The sequence below is a fragment of the Ammospiza caudacuta genome, chromosome 7 (genome assembly GCF_027887145.1).
Source record: "Ammospiza caudacuta isolate bAmmCau1 chromosome 7, bAmmCau1.pri, whole genome shotgun sequence".
NCBI lineage: Eukaryota > Metazoa > Chordata > Aves > Passeriformes > Passerellidae > Ammospiza > Ammospiza caudacuta.
In genome coordinates, this window is record NC_080599.1 from 10,791,186 (window position 1) to 10,808,295 (window position 17,110).

At 49.0% G+C, this 17,110-nt stretch overlaps 1 protein-coding gene across 1 annotated transcript; it reads left to right on the forward strand.

Annotated features, from left to right (window-relative positions):
- Positions 1–298: 298 nt before the first annotated feature.
- On the forward strand, positions 299–15,711 carry LOC131559643 (olfactory receptor 14J1-like). The gene is made up of 6 exons (XM_058808060.1): positions 299–374; positions 6,064–6,122; positions 6,610–6,801; positions 9,592–9,601; positions 12,989–13,506; positions 15,670–15,711. Exons 1-6 carry the CDS (start codon positions 299–301, stop codon positions 15,709–15,711), a joined length of 897 nt encoding a protein of 298 aa, XP_058664043.1.
- The last annotated feature ends 1,399 nt before the right edge of the window (positions 15,712–17,110 follow it).

Genomic DNA, 17,110 nt, shown 5'->3' on the forward strand with positions numbered 1-17,110 from the left:
GTTCCACCTCCGAGGTCTCCTCCCCTCGGTCTGTCCCTGACTCTGTCTCCTCCCCCTCTGACGTTGTGTCCACTCCCCCCGCCAGTGTGTACAGCCCGCCCCCCGCCGGCCCCCGGGTCCTCTCCAAAATCCGAGCGGACCTCCGCACCGGGTCTGACGTCACAATCACGCGCCTCCCGCGTCTCACTACGGTGGCCCTTTGGGGCTGCGCAATTTCCCCCATTTCGCCGCCCGTGTTTACCGCCTCCGCGCTGGTTTGTGACTCTCCCCCCCGGTTCTTGAGAGTTTTGCCCGCCGCATGCGTCTCCGCTACCCTGCCGGCCGGGGCAGCCACCGCCCCCGGCGCTGTGCTGACAAAAGCTGCGTCTGCACTCGTATCTCCCTTCTCTGTCTCTTCACCCCCGCTCCCTGCTTGCTCCGCTGCTGCCGCGCCGTGCCCCCGGCGAGGAAGCGCCCCCCCCCCCCCCGATCCCTTCTCTCCCCCCTTCACCCCCCCTTCCGATCCTGACTCCCCTGTACTCTCCGGAGTTTCAGGACGCTTTAGGAGCTTCCTGGGGTTTCTGGGTTTTGGGACCGGGGCTTTAATATTATTTCCTGCTCTCTTTCCTCGAGAGCCCTTTCTGTCGACGGAAGGAGACCCAGACATCAATTTGATCATCACAGGCCCAATTTTATTGATCAGTACGGCGGGTTAAATACAGTTAATAATGAGCTTCATACATATTGCAAAAGTTGAGCTCAGGATTGGTCAGTTACATATCAGCACCTACGCCTACTTCTGCATTCCTATGGTTCTACTTTTGATACTTTTCACATATTCTCAGGATATATTCAGGACTAATCTCTACTCCCTCTCCTCATGTTGCAGCAAGGTCACTGCTGACCTTTCCTTTTAGCTTGCTGACTGCTGGCTTTCCTTCAGCTTAACCAGCGGCATTATTTCAGTGTGGCCTTTCTCAGCTAACAAATTATTAATAATACTCTCCACATTTCCCCCGTTTTCTTCTTGCACAAGGAGATTAGTTTGCCATGTTTTTGCTATTGTACGGCTGACCATGTTTTGAATACAGTTAAAGATACAAGGCAAAATAAGCAAAAACAGTAAGATTACACCCAGCAGGCCTATAGCATAGATCACAAGGTTCCTCAGCCATGGTCCAAGTCCTAAGCCTTTAAGCCATTCGTCAATTCCTAAACCATCTTCTTCCTTAAGTTTGTGAAGTCCCTGTTGCAATTCTTTTATCTTAGTGTGAATGGACACCGAATGATCAGACAGATTCATGCAACACATTCCCTCAAACTCTTCACATCCATGCCCTTGTGCTAAGAGCAAAAAATCTACAGCAGCTCTATTCTGCAAAACAGCATGGTTAAAACTTTGCACATCTGCAGTTAACATGTCTAGAATTTGTCATGTCTTGTTCAGCTCATCCCTTGCCCAGCATCCTAATTGTTTTGCTAAATTTATGGCTTTATTGGCAGATCCTCCTGGCAAGATAGTTGAAACCCACCACCTGTTTGAATGTGCCCCGAAACCGTGGATCTCCTATCTTGCTGCAGTCTAAGTCATGTATGCTACGTTTTTTCCTGTTTGAATTTATACTCAGCTGCATTAGCAAGGACACATTAGGGTGAAACAGTGACAATTTTCCCAAAAAGCAGGGTCCACCCTGTGGTTTAGCTGGTATACAATTCCACACCCTGTCTCCACGAATCAAAAATATTCCTGTGGGTAATTTCATTGGTGCTGTGATATTTGTGCCGTTACATTGATAAAAGTCTGTTTCTTCAACCCAATACAACCAATTCAATGGTGGGGATCGCAAAGCCTCTTCAGCTTTTTTACTATATGAGGCTAACAGCTCAAGGTCTTTCTTTAACACAAGGTGTATCTTATTTCGTAATCGTAGTTCTTGTTCGTTATCCTCCTCAACAACTATATCTTCCCGAGGGTCCCACAACTGTAAAAGTGTTCTAATCATAGAAAATTAATTAGCAATCACTGATACCCTTATTCAAATGAGACCCTTCCCCTTTTGCCTTCTTTTTCTTATCTGTCTTTAATCTTGCTGCTCCTGATTTCACTGATCCTGCCACTTGCAAACTCAATTTTTGCAACTTGTCAATGCAGCAATCTAATGCTCTATCAGGATCCCCTTTGAAGGGTCCTACAATTGAATGCTGTGTTAAAGGCACTAATTTCCTACACCTTATAGAAACTATACGTGATTTACTTTGAACCTTAATTCTATTTACAATACATTGTACTTCCCATCGATTATAAGCAAGAATTTTCTGTTCAGGAGACTCATAAAGATTTAAAGCTATATATGCATTTTGCCCTGTTTGTCTCCTTAATTCATCTTGCCAACTTTTACCCCACGTGTGCTCGTGTTCACAAGTATGACACCACAAATCCCACAATAGTGATTGTTCTATCCAAAAAGTTCTTTCACAACCCCCACAACGTAGAGCTATCCAGGCAGCACAATGTGGATTGTGACAGTCAATGCAATGTAATTTCGCTGGATTTGTTAAGCGAAAAGTTGATAATGAGTCAATAAAACCAATCAGCTCCTGGGCTGTCCGATAATGACATGTCAGTGCTCTGTCCACCGCTTCCGAGTACCCCTTCAATTGTAACAGTAGTGGTCGTAGGACTAGAAGCAGTTTCTTCCCCAGTCGCTCCCTGTCCTCCTCCGTAAGGCGATCCACCAGAGGCTGCATCAAAAACAGGTTTAGTCCACTTAGCAGGCACCCACAAAGGTCCTGGTGGTGAGGAAACACAAAGATACCCCGACCCCAATATAATACTTTTGCAGGTTTTTCCCATAATCCTGTACTCGGGTTCTTATACTTAACCCAGACCTCTGTTTCCTTAGTATTTTCCTGACCTGACCTCGGATGATGTTTCATTGCAGGAGGGGTATCATCTTCCCCAAAAATGCATAAATGGTTAATCACATACAAAACCTTAGCCAAACATGCTTGTGGATCTGCCAAATCTTGATGTTTTTCAATATACTGCTTAAGGGTACCGTTTGCTCTTTCCACTATTGCCTGTCCAGTAGGAGAGTGTGGAATACCTGTCACGTGCTTAACAGACCACTGATTCAAAAATTTCCGAACCCTAGCACTTACATAAGCTGGACCATTATCGGTTTTAATACTCTTTGGAACTCCCATAACAGCGAAACAACTTAACAGGTGTCTGATAACATGCATAGCTTTTTCTCCTGCCTGGGCCATAGCCCATATGTAATGACTATATGTATCTATGGTGACGTGCACATGCTTGACTTTACCAAATCTGGCTATGTGTGTAACATCCATTTGCCATTTCTCATTTATTTCTAAACCTCGAGGATTAACCCCGATGCCTAGACCTATCCCACCATTATGATAACTACATGTTGGAAATGCTCTGACAATGGCCTTGGCTTCTGACAAACTCAGCTCAAAGTGTTTTGCTAAACCTCTTGCATTTTGATGATATCTACTATGTGCTTCTCTGGCCAATGTGTGCTTGTCAATAGGACAAGAATTATCAATGGGTAGAGTAACCAATTTATCTGCACGTTCATTCCCTTCTCCTAAACCTTCAGACCACTTATGACTCCTAATATGAATCACAGAATATGCTGCATTTCTTTCTCGTAAAGCCTTCCTTAACTGTATCAGTATCTCATACAATCGTTTATTATTCACTTCCTTAATTGCTGCTTCCTCTATTTGTTTGGCTACTCCTGCAACATACATAGAGTCTGTGACCACATTTAAAGGCTCCTGTAAGTTGGACACTGCCCATACTACTGCTAGCAATTCCAAAGTTTGTAAGCTATCTGCAGGGTCTGCTGTGAGGAGTTGATGCTTCCATTGTCCTTTTTCTTGCCAGGTAACAGCAGCACGCCTTGATTTCTTTCCTGCATCCGTAAAAGCTGTAATAGCTCCTTCTATGGGGTTTTCTTCTCTCAAAGGTCGAGTGATCCAGTTCCATTCTGTCATCCATTGCAAAACTCTAGGCACTAATTTACTAGTCTCTACTTTAGCAGCTGACATCAATAATGCTTCTTGTAAATTCTTTGAATTAATCAAGTACCAGTCCAAGGTTTCTTTTTCCATAGGCAATCTAATAGTAGCAGGTTCTCTACCATCCACTTCAAGAATTCTGAGACGCCCCTTTTTGATTAATGCAGCCAATTGTTCAATTTTTGAAGATATTGTTTTCTTATGCTGTAGTGGTGGTGATAACCATTCCAACACCCGTATCTCCCCCGTTTTCTTTTGCAACTGAGAGAGAGAACCAAGCAAGTGGCAAGGGCTATTCCAGATAGTAAGGTCAATGGGGTGGTTGAGTTGTCAACGAGACACATACCCTTGCTGTACACAGTTACTAATTTGCTGCAAGGCAAGATGATGCTCCTTTGTCAGGTGTATAGGAGTAGTAGGGTCCACGCCTCTTAACAAAGGCCGTAGGGTTTCTAATAAATGATTTGGTATTCCCACAATAGGCTTCAGCCACTGTAAGTCTCCCAGCAACTTCTGTGCATCATGTAGAGTTTTAATGTCCAATTGTAATTCCAATTTTTGTGGTATTATTATTTGATCCGTCAGAGTCCATCCCAAATATTTCCAGGGCTTTGTAGTCTGAATTTTCTCTGCAGCAATAACAAGTGAATATGCAAGGGCTTGTGGATAAACGTAGGTGTCCCTTTTGTATATTGTTCCTGTACCAATTCATGGGCATGCATAAGACTCTCCCCTTTTAATGGCCATTGCTTAACCATCACCGGTGTATCCGTTTTCCAGGTGAGTGGAATGGGGAAAGTCCAAGCAATGGCAATTACCCCAAAGGATGATGATTAGTTAACACCACTCCCAATTGTGTTAAAATGTCCCTTCCAATTAAGCAGGAAACTGTAGGAGGCAGTTGAGCAATTGAAAACACAGCAGATATTTGTTGATTCTCAATACACACAGACAAAGATGGCGATCTGCTTGCCAATGTAAATCCTCCCACTCCTGTGAGCATGTTTGATGAAGGAAATAGAGGCCAATGTTGTGGCCATGCTTCTGGAGAAATGATGCTAGTATCTGCTCCTGTATCCAATAATCCATAAAGGGTTATGCTTTGATGCCCATAAGTAATTTCATCTTTTTGCTTTGGTCTATTTTGTAAATCCACAGTTAAAAGTGTAACACCAGTAGAACCAAAACCTTTTTCATCCCGTGTTTGTCCAGTAAATGATTGTATTCCTGATGTCATTTGTGACAGTGGTACCAATTATGCAATGCGTTGTCCCTTTGTAATTTTAATCGGAGGATAAAGGTTGTAAGCCATGATTTGTATTTCCCTTGTAAAGTCCGCATCGATAACACCAGGCAAAACAAATAATCCCAACATAGTTGTAGAAGAACGTTCCAGCAATAATGCTCCACATGTTTGTCCATTTAATATAAGAGGGCCCTTTACTCCAGTGGGTATCCTCTCAGGCCGGTTTGTCATTAGTGTGACGTCTACTGCTGCTGCTAAGTCCAAGCCGAGGCTCCCTGTTGTTGCGGGTTGCAGACAGGAGGTAGCAACGATGTTATGGCAGCAGCTGGTGTCTCTGATGTCACGGCGGCAACTTGTGTCTGTCCCTCATTGCCGCATCGGTAACACTTGATGAATGGTCTCGAGCCTCCTTACGTGACTGCCAGTGAGCCTCTTCGGAGAGGAGCAAGAGCAGCTAACACCTGATTTTGAGTAGACTATGCTTTTGCAACCCTAATCCTAATTCCTTTAAGGCTTCTACTATAAATGCCTGTGAAGCTGTTGGCATTAATGCCATTCACTCTAATGCTTCCTCAATAGCCCAATTTGCCCCTAAAGTAGCTAACACTCTTTGGGTTGCTGGATTGCTATTTTGCAAGGCACACTGCTTCAATAGCGCCCTGCAACACCAGCCCGATCTATAGCAGTAGCTGTTCTATCGATAAAATTTCCAAATGATTCTTCTCTACCTTGTTTAATGCCCATATAAGCCGGTAACCCTCCTGGCTCTTTAACCATGTCTATTGCAGCACGCACTAACCACATAGCCTCTCTAAGTTTATCTGCTCCCGATATCATCTGTGCCTCTGTACGCAAATATGCCTCTAAGCCCATCAGCTCCTTTACTGTTACTCCATGTAATGGGTCATGTGCATTAAGCAATAACTGCTGATGCTGAGTGAATATCAACCAAACTATTCCTCTTAAATCATTAGGACATAAAACCTGAGTATTAAAAAGATAATCTAGCATTTGCCTAACAGGTTCACTTTTTACTCCAAACTGACTAACCGTAGAATGTAGCTGAGTTAACAGCTTCCAATCTAAGGGAGTATATTCCGCTATATTATGCGTAAGATTCCCCTGTGCATCATACTGTGGTGTGTATGTTACCGGACATGCAAGACTAGAAGCTATTTCCACCGCTTCACCATCCCCCATTTGTATTACTTCTTTCGCCAAAGCAGCCCAAGGTTCCCTCCTCTGTTTAGCCATCTCCCCCCATGGATCACGGTGTGCCCCTGGGATGGGATCTGACTCTTTAAGGGTGCTATGCTGCTGGCGCTTCGGTGCAGACACCGAGGTTTCGCACGGGGAAGGCAGTGAAGCAGAGGCTGGCTCGTGCGGGGGAAGAAGGGGAAGCAGCCGCCCCGCTGGAGCTGACAGTGAAACCGGAGCCGGCTCGAGCGGAGCCGGCCTGCGGGGGGCAATCAGCCCCCCCGCTGGAGCCAGCTCGGGCGGGGGAATGGGCCCCCCCCGCCGAATCTGTAACCGAAGCTGGCTCACTGGGGGGAAGCGGTGGAGGCAAGGCCTGCAGCGGAGGCAAAGCGGGCTTGCTCCCACCCCCACCATCCGACTCGCCCTCCCCCTCTGACAGGAAAGGTGCAGACGGTTCCACTGCGCCTATAGGAAAATCCTCCACACCACTTTGATGGGGACCCTTAGGCATAAGTATCTTAGTTACAGAAGGTGCCAGGGGATCATCCTCACGACCATACCCTATATTCCTCTTATGAGCTTCTGTCGCCCTTTCTGCTGCCTTTCTCTCAGAGACCCACTGAAGTAACATGTTATACACCACCCGCCATAACTTTCCTAATTTCTTTGCTGACTTATCATCATCTAACACTGTATCCCACAGTATTTCCCCAAACTTCTTCTACTCTGCTAGCTCATGAACTGTATGAGGATTAGAAAAGATACCCTTAGCATGGCCATAGGCTAATAACCCTGGTAACTCCTTTTTTAAATCTATCCCTTTTATTCCTCGCCTCTCTAAATATGGGGCGAATAAATCATATGCCGCTTCCCTATCCATACCTATTAATCAGCGTGCGCTGTTGCAGCTCTCCAGGCTCCGGCGGACACGTATTGGCTTAAGTCACCGTTGTGAACCTTAAGGGTGCTTGAAATTCCGGCACCGTCCCGGCTGCAAGGACCCAAACCCAATTTCCTCGACCGTGGCGTAATCCCTTTTCCTTTTAATCCGAGAAAAAGGGCAGAGATTCGGTTATGCCCGCATTCTCCACCATTTGTCGACGGAAGGAGACCCAGACATCAATTTGATCATCACAGGCCCAATTTTATTGATCAGTACGGCGGGTTAAATACAGTTAATAATGAGCTTCATACATATTGCAAAAGTTGAGCTCAGGATTGGTCAGTTACATATCAGCACCTACGCCTACTTCTGCATTCCTATGGTTCTACTTTTGATACTTTTCACATATTCTCAGGATATATTCAGGACTAATCTCTACTCCCTCTCCTCATGTTGCAGCAAGGTCACTGCTGACCTTTCCTTTTAGCTTGCTGACTGCTGGCTTTTCTCCTTCAGCTTAACCAGCAGCATTATTTCAGTGTGGCCTTTCTCAGCTAACCAATTATTAATAATACTCTCTCTCTGTCTCTTCACCCCCGTTCCCCACTTGCTCCGCCGCTGCCGCGCCGTGCCCCTGGCGAGGAAGCGCCCCCCCAATCCCTTCTCTCCCCCTTCACCCCCCCTTCCGATCCTGACTCCCCTGTACTCTCCGGAGTTTCAGGACGCTTTAGGAGCTTCCTGGGGTTTCTGGGTTTTGGGACCGGGGACTTTAATATTATTTCCTGCTCTCTTTCCTCGAGAGCCCTTTCCCCCTGGCTTCTTGAGGCCAGAGCTAATTTTTTCCCAGAGCTTTGCTCCCCCCCTCTGTCCGAGGGTGCCGCAACTTTTCGTTGCTCCGATATGCCTTCCAGCATTATCCTTCCGGCGAGAGCAGCTTTCACGCTGTCTCGTCCTTTTTTGTTGCTAAGAAATATAAGTGCCTATTAATTTCCTGCCAAAACCCCACTTCGAATAGCAGGCATGTTTCGGCCAGTGGGTAATTAAGCCTTGCCCACAACAATAGCTGTTTTAATTCTTTCTTTGGGATCCCTTCTGTATATGCTTGAGCCACACCTTGTAAGGCGGACAAAATTTCCCTCTGCTCCTGGGAGAGTGTAGCCCCCATATTCTTATTTTTTGACCTTCTCACCGAATCTGTCGTCAGAGCTCTCCGAAGGCTCCTGATCTCCGCCCAGCAGGTCACAGGAAAAGGATCCAGAGGCGCCTTCCAGTTCCGATCCGGGCTGCTCTGCTACGAACTGTCTTCGGCAGAAGCTGAGAGATGTAATTCTCAGTGACTGCTGGTTTTTTTGCAGACTCTTCTGGCCGTTTTTTTTTTCTTCTTTCTTCTTTTCCTTTTTTCTTCAGGCTTCTCTCCTCATTAGTTGCCCTCTCGGCTCTTCAGCTCTTCAGCTCTTCAGCTCTTCAGGGCTGATCCCCCCCCGAAAGGGTTGGTGGGGGGTGCCCACGCAGCGAACGCCACTTGTAAGTTTTCTGTGCTTTCTAGGTGGCCTGGAAAGGCCCAGGGTGGCCTTGAAGAGCCCGGCGCTTCAAAGGACGAGGAGAGACTTCTGATCTTGTTTCGGTCTCGGTGTTTATTAATTGTTTATCTAAAAGATTTTCTTTCAGCCCGACAGAGGTCTGCACAGCAAGTCAGCCATGGGCACACTGCAAGCCCCTGGGGCGGTCACTTATCTTTATACCCGAAGTTACGTGTACAATATTTATAATTTTTCCCCAATACCTTCTACACTTATTAACCGGTGCACTTCTAGTAATAACCAATCCCAAAGTGCCACCATCACCACAGAAGATGGAGGCCAAGAAGAAGATGAAGAAGAACAGGACACGCCCCAATTCCTCCATCTTACTTCTTTAGACCCCCCTGTACCAAAATCCTAAACCCTGTGTTTTACACTCTAACTAACTTATCCCTTCACCATACACCCAGTGAAACCTTCCCAGTCCTCATACAGGCGTCGTCTCCTGTGTCGGATCAAAGTCCAGCCACCAGACACTTCTGGCAACATTCCAGGACTCCCGAGCCCCCCAAGGGTGTTCTCGGCCACTCTGCACCTCCATCCTGAGGTGCTGAGATCCCACATTGCTCTTTCTTTTAGTTGCTATTAATGAACTTTTGCTTATACCCTCTTAAAGTGTGAGCCTGATTTGCCGTTCTCCTAATCTTATCACACAGGAGGAAATGAGTAAGTATATTCTAGTGAGTGCACTGGTAATTAGCCAACACTGAAGCCACCACAATAATTAATGCATTCTCCAAGAAATCTCAAATTGTTGAACCAAAATCACTACAGAAATATTTCTGATGAACTGCACTAGAGCAGAGGGAAATCAAGGCAGAGCCATGGTTTGTCAGGACTTGCTTGATCCTAATGAGCCCTGTGGTGCATTTGGAGCTGAGCCCTGGAACCTCAGGGTCTGAGAGGAGATTGCAGAAACATTTCTAGGGGTCAAAGTCAGAAGAAAACCCCAAAGTGTCTCAAATCATGGATGCATCCCACTGAGGTCAATCCCCTAGACAGGCTCCTCGTGGACTCCTTGGAGGAGAGATCTGGAGGCCAGGATGGCACAAAAACTTCTCAGAGATTCAGTGTGGAAAGGAAAATCCAGAGTACCTTAAAAATCTTGAGTATCTCAAAGTATTAATGAGCCCCACTACATGTAAGTGCAAAGCTCTCAAGGGACTCGTTAAAGCAGATAATTAGGGCCATGATTGCAGAAACCTCTCACAGAGTCTGTATCAAAAGGGAAACAACAAGTACCTTAAAATAACTGAAGTACCTTGAAGCATTAATGAGCCCACTGAATGTTGTTACTGACAAAGGCTCTCCAGGGACTCATTACAGCAAATAATTGGAGGCCATGATTGCACAAATCTCTCAGAGACTCAAAGGCAAAAGTCAAACCCAAAGTCCTTTGAAAAACCTGCAGTCCCTAGAGGGAGAATTAAGGAGCCCCCAAGGGCATTCCTGAGCAAGGCTCCCCAGGGACTCCTTCCAGCAGATCCTTGAGGCCATGGGATGTGGGCTAGGGGGGGATGCTGAGGGCAGGACAAGGTGCTGACAGTGCCCAGCCTGGCTGGGGCTGTGCCAGGAGGCCCCCAGGGCCTCAGGAAAACGTGTCTCCTAAAAGCCCTTGGTGGCACAGACCCTTCTGTGCCCCAGGGCACCAAGACTTGGCTTCTCTTTGTCCCCACCTGTCATCACTGCCTCCAGTTCTCTGCTCTGCTTGGGGCCTGGGGACACTTTCTCTCTCGTGTCCCTCAGTGGCACCCATTAAAAGTCCAATAAATTTTTGAGTTGGATTCTGACTTGGAGTTCTGGAGAGGTTTCTTCAGCTCCCTCTCAGGGACTGATGTTCAGCGCCTGAACACAAAGCCCCAGAGGCTCATTAAAGTCTTTGTGCTGTGTCTGTGCTGCTGAGTTGGGCTGGGCTCCTGGCACAGAGGCAGCTCCTGGTAACCAAGAAGAGCTTCAAAAGCACATTTCTCTTGATGAGTAGCTCTTCTGCCAGTCCAGCAGGTCTGGGGCACTGCCTGCAGCCACCCCGGGCACAGCACAGAGGCACAGAGAGCTTCAATCAGTCAGGGCTGGGAAGGTGCTGAGAAGTGCCTGGGGCAGAATCACTGCCAGCCCTTGGAACAGGAACTTCTGGCTGCAGGACAATGCAGCTGCAGCTCCTGGAGCCATCTCCTAAAGCTGGAACATCCCAGTGCCTACAGACTCTGTGAGTACAACTCTGAGTATTTCTGGTGCAGGGGAGGTGAAATGCTCATGAAACTCTGATATGCTGAGTGGTTCTAATAAGTCATAGAATATTTCCAAGTCAAGGATTTAAACAAAAATGAGAAAATTCCTAAGACATTGAAATCAGTTTCCTGCTTTTGGAGAATGGCAGGGAGGGGGGATAAATATTAAAGGTAGGTTATGAATTATTAATTATGAATTTTGACAAGTGTCTGAGACATCTGAACTGTTACTTTTGGTGATTGTAGGGTCACAGGAGATCCCTAATGTGCTTTCAGCCACTCTGCCCATGGACAGTAGCAGCATCACCTTTGCTGGAGCAAACAGACTCAGTCTGTGCTGTCGTTTCTCCCAGGTGACAACAGAACCTGCCCCAGCGAGTGCCCTGCAAACAGGCAGGGTTCTGTCAGGCCAAGGAGAGTGCACAGAGATTTGGGGTCTGTGAGTGTTGGCAGGGAGAGATCAGGCACAGGGAAACACCTGCAGGAGGAAAATCTGCAGGAAGCAGAGGGAAGATCAGGCAAGGAGAGAAAACAATATCCAGCAATGCTGTGGCAGGGAGAGTTTAGAGATGCCCACAGGACCCCCTCCAGTGTAGCCCCTCCATCTGAACAAGCCCCCTCCCTCCTGTGCCCCCAGCCAAGCCTCTGCTCTCAGGGCTGGGGCTCCAAGGCGTGCAGCCCCTCCTGTGCAGGCAGAGTTGCAGCAGAGCCGTGGGGCAGCTCTGCAGCCCCAGGCCCAGTTCCCTCTGCAGAGCACAGGGCTGGGAGCAGCTGCCTGGCCCTGGAGGCTCTGGCAGTGTGCACAGCTGGCTCAGGGTGACGCTGTCCCCACTGCCCGGCTCTGGGCAATGCTGTCAGTGCAGCCAGGGAAGGAGCTGCATCTCCCTTCATCCAATGCCATCATAAGGACACTTGGAAGTGTCCCTGAGATTTCAGTCCAAGCTGGGAGCTCCAATCCAGGGTGCAAACCTGTCCTAGAGCATCTCTAAGATTGATGAGGAGATTCAGAGGTGTTCTGACACTGAAAATGCTGCTGGGTTGGAGAAATGAGCAATATGAGATTTTGGCTTCAAATGTGGAGCTGGGCTGTGTTGGATCCATCTGCTCTCACCAGGACCTGGTGACATTATAGGGGAATCATTGGAATGTGACATGCCTCCACCTGAGAAAGATTAAAGCCCAGAGAAACTCTGAACAGGTCAGAATGAGAGACCATCTACCCTCACTTTCCATTCATCACTTTGCCTCACAGAATGCACTCTGTTTCCCTGGGGGCAGCAGAAATTCTGAGGCTTTCTGATATCCAAGAACAGCAGCAGAGAAAGGGAGAAGCTTTTTAAAAGAACCTCAGAACGCCAAAAAAAGAAAAAAAACAGAGTGTGTGTGTCTATTCCAGAGGAGGGTATATGGGAAACGGCTTTTATTTTGGTGACAGGTATCTCCTCTAAATCTTTGCTGTCCTTTCTTCATGAACAGGTCCCCGTGCCCAGCCACAGCAAATGTCCAACAGCAGCTCCATCAGGCACTTCCTCCTGCTGGCATTGGCAGACACGCAGCAGCTGCAGCTCCTGCACTTCTGCCTCTTGCTGGGCATCTCCCTGCCTGCCCTCCTGGGCAATGGCCTCATCATCAGCGCCGTAGCCTGCAGCCACCACCTGCACACGCCCATGATCTTCTTCCTGCTCAACCTGGCCCTCGGCGACCTCGGCATGATCTGCACCACTGTCCCCAAAGCCATGCACAATTCCCTCTGGTACACCAGGGACATCTCCTACACAGGATGTGCTGCCCAAGTCTTTCTGTTTTTTTTTTTTCCTTGCAACAGAGATTTGCCTCCTGACCATCATGTCCTATGACCGCTACATTTCCATCTGCAAACCCCTGCACTACGGGACCCTCCTGGGCAGCAGAGCTTGTGCCCACATGGCAGCAGCTGCCTGGGCCAGTGCCTTTCTCAATGCTCTGCTGCACACAGCCAATACATTTTCCCTGCCCCTGTGCCGTGGCAATGCCCTGGGCCAGTTCTTCTGTGGAATCCCACAGATCCTCAAACTCTCCTGCTCCAAATCCTACCTAAGGGATTTTGGGCTGCTTGCTGTTAGTGCCTGTTTATCATTTGGTTGTTTTGTGTTCATTTTTTTCTCCTATGTGCAGATCTTCAGGGTTGTGCTGAGGATCCCCTCTGAGCAGGGACGGCACAAAGCCTTTTCCACCTGCCTCCCTCACCTGGCCGTGGTCTCTCTTTTCTATAGCACTGGCACATTTGCCTACCTGAAGCCCCCATCCATCTCCTCCCCATCCCTGGATCTGGCCCTGTCAGTTCTGCACTCAGTGGTGCCTCCAGCCCTGAACCCCCTCATCTACAGCCTGAGGAACCAGGAGCTTAAGGCTGCAGTGTGGAGACTGAGGACTGGATGGTTTCAGGAACATTAACTGCTGGCCAGTATTTGCAAATCACTTGTAATAAAAGTAACCTTTAATACTTCTTGTTAGTTCCATTTTGGAGGTTCTTCGTCCTTGTTTAAAATTTTAAATATTTTCTACAAAGTGATGTCATTGTTTCTGCCAACTTGGTGTTGCCAGTGCTGCTGCCGTGGCCCTGCCCCGCTGCCCTGGTGGCCCTGGTATTGCTGCAGGGCCTGAGTGCTCTCAGGGCTGGGCACAACCTTGGGGGTGGCAGTGCCGGGGCTGCTGCAGGGACAGGCCATGGGCACTGCTGGGGCAGAGCTGACGCCTCAGCCCAGGCTCTGGGGGCTCCAGGCTCTTTGCCCATGCTCTCTCAAGAACATGGCCAGGCCAATGCTCAGCACAGAAAAGCCCCGTGAGCAGCCCCAGGCTGACCGTGGGCAGCCCCAGGCTGGGGGCAAACAGCAAGGCTGGGGCTCTGCAAGGGCCCTGGGGCAGATGGGAAGGAGCAGCAGAGCAGGGGCTGATCCATTCCCAGTGCGCTGCACAGCCCAGGGCAGTGTCCCAGAGCGTCCTCATGGAGCTGCCAGCAACATCCACCCTCTGCAGCCCTGGCCTCTCCCCCAGCTCACACAGGTGCCCCATCCTTGCAGGCACAGACACGGCATCACTGGCTCAGCAGCCCCTGTTTGCATTGCACACTGCAGGGGGAACACCACCATGCTGTTGCTGTGGGGACATGAACCTGAGGGAGCACAAATGCCATCAGCCCCTGGGGCCAGCAAGGGCTGGGGGACACCAGGGAAACCACTCAGCTTTGTCCTGGCCACTGCAGTCAGCCAGAAAGTTTGTTCCCATCAGCTGGGAGTTTCCTGTCCCACTGGAGACGCTGTTGCTCAGAGCCAGGGCAGCCTGGCAGCCCCCCCCAAACTGCCCTCAGCATTTCCTTGGCTTCACTTTCCTTTACTTTCTTTACTCTTTGCTTTCTTTACTCTTCCTGCTACAAATTTCTTTGCTTTCTTTACGCTTCCTGCTACACATTTCTTCTTATTTCCCACCCCTGTCCCCTCCCCTGCAAACAGCCCATCCCTGTTTGCCCTTTCCTCTCTGGCCCCACTCCCCATTGCAGTTCCTGACTTGGCACCATGGGAACGTCCCTTGGGGAGCAGGATCATCCTACAAGTGCTGCAGGAATTGTCTGCAGGCTCCTGCAGTGCCTGGTGCTTCTCCCTTGCCAGAGGCACCCCAGGCCAGGGGGGCACATCTGGGCTGCTGTGTCTGGCTCTGGGGCTCCCTGTTCTGGGCAATGAGGAGGAGCTGCAGAGGCTCTGCAGGACTGACAGGATGGGCTTTGGGGCTGGCAGGAGAAGCTGAGGGACCTGGGCTGCTGGAGCTGCTGAAGAGGAGGTCCAAGGCTCCTCCTGCAACTGCTCCAAGGGTGTTTCCAGAAAATCACAGAAGCAGAAATGTTGGATAAGACCTTGGAGATCATCAAGTCCAACCTGTGCCGTGACGCTGCCTTTTCTCCCCTGAGCCTCCTCTTCTCCAGGATAAACAACTGCAGGTCCCTCAGCTGCTCTTCACAGGAGTTGGTAGCTTGTGTTCCAGACCCCTTCCCAGCCTTGTTGTCCTTCTCTGGACACGCTCCAGCCCCTCCATAGCCTTCCTATATTGGGGGGCCCACGACTGGACACAGCACTCGAGGTGCTGCCCAAGCAGTGCTGAGCACAGGGGAACAATCACTGCCCTGCTCCTGCTGGCCGCACGATTCCTGAGCCAGGCCAGGAGCCATTGGCCTTCTGGGCCCCCTAGGCACACTGTTGGCCCATGCCCAGCCTGCTGTCCATCAGTCCCTGCAGGTCACTTTCTCCCTGGCTGCTGTCCAGCCAGTCTGTCCCCAGCCTGTAGCACTGCAGGGGTTGTTGTGGCCAACATGCAGGGCCCAGCACTTGGACTTGTTAAACCTCACCTTGTTTGATTTGGGCCCTGGATCCAGGCTTTCCTGTGCAGAGCCCTCCTACCCTCCAGCAGATCCACACTCACACCCAGCTTGGTGTAATCTGCCAATTTGCTGATGCTGGACTCAGTCCCCGCATGCAGATCATCAATGCAGATATTGAAATCCACACTGGCTGGCTCTGATCCCTCGGCCATCCTGTGGGTGCCCTGTGATGGCACTCCAGGTGATCTGTTCCATAACCTTGCCGGGCACCCAGGTCAGGCTGACACGCCTGGAGTTCCCCAGATCCTCCTTCCAGCCCTTCTTGGGGATGGGCTCACACTGGCACCTCCAGTCCTCTGGGCCCTCCCTGCTGAGCCAGCACTGATGGTAAATGATGGAGAGCAGCTTGGGAGCTCATCCACCAGCTCCCACATCCCCCTGGGACGGATCCCAACTGATCCCACACACCTGTGAGCATCTGAGTGGCTCAGCAGGTCACCAACTGCTCCCTCCTGGATTACAGGGGGCTGTTCTGCTCCCTGTGCCCATCCACCAGCTCAGCAGAGCACTTGTCCTGAGGACAGCCTGCCCTAATATCGAAAATTGAGAGAAACAAGATGTTAAGTAGCTCTGCCTTCTCCTTATCTTTAGTTTCTATATTGCCCACTGCATCCAATAAAAAGTAGAGGTTCTCCTTATCCCATATTTTGCTATTAATTTAATTGTGGAAACATTGCCTATTTTTTTTTCACAGAAGTGGTCAGGTTAAACTCTAATTGAGCATTCACCTCTTGACTTTTTTTCTGCACGACTTCCCAACATACTGAAACATTTCCTAAGCTGCTTGACCTTCGGTCCAAAGTTGATGCACCTCTTGTTACCCTTGAGTTCCCACAAAATCTCCACGGCCAGCCAGGCCAGTCATTTTCCTCACTAGCTCATCTTTTGCCACACTGGGACAGGCTGCTCCTTTCCCCTTAAGATTACTTCCTTGAAATGTGTCCATCCTTCCTGGACCCCTTTGTTTTTAAGGGATGTTTTCCTTAAAAAAAATCAGTGCCTGATTCTGTACTCCCCAAATCTACATCCTAAATAGGCCAAAGCCTGCCCTTCCTAATTCCAGTGTAGAAGTTTTGTTGCTGTCCTTCCTTCTTTTACAGAACATTGAAAACTTGATTATTTCATGGTCACTGTGCTCCAGGCAACCTCCGAGCCCCACATCTGCCACCAGCCCTTCTCTGTTTGTGAACAGCAGCAGACAGAGCTTTCCTTGGCAGTGGGAGTGCTACCAAAAATTCGTTGAAACAGAAAACTCCTTAACGCCAATGTAGCATTAAGAAGCAGCATTCTTTATTTGGCCAGATGCACAGGGGAGAGCTCCTCCCAAAGCCCTGCATGCTGACCACAGGAAAGTTTCTGTCTATTTTCTGTATTTTGCACACATACTCATTGATTTTCCTGGACTAAACATATTTTGATAATCGTTTCCCAAAATCATTAACATATTTCCCCTCCCCTTAACTCATGTGTTCTCCTGTCCTGGGGGTCTCTCTGGTGGTCCCTGGTGGTCATGGACCCCAATGTTCCAGTGGGCCTGGC

Coding starts and splice junctions, on each gene's coding strand:
- LOC131559643 (XM_058808060.1), top strand. CDS start 299: ATGCGTCTCCGCTACCCTGCCGGCCGGGGCAGCCACCGCCCCCGGCGC. Junction 375..6,063: donor CAAAAGCTGCGTCTGCACTC/GTATCTCCCTTC, acceptor TGTCTATTGCAG/CACGCACTAACCACATAGCC. Junction 13,507..15,669: donor TGCACTCAGTGGTGCCTCCA/GCCCTGAACCCC, acceptor CCCCGCATGCAG/ATCATCAATGCAGATATTGA.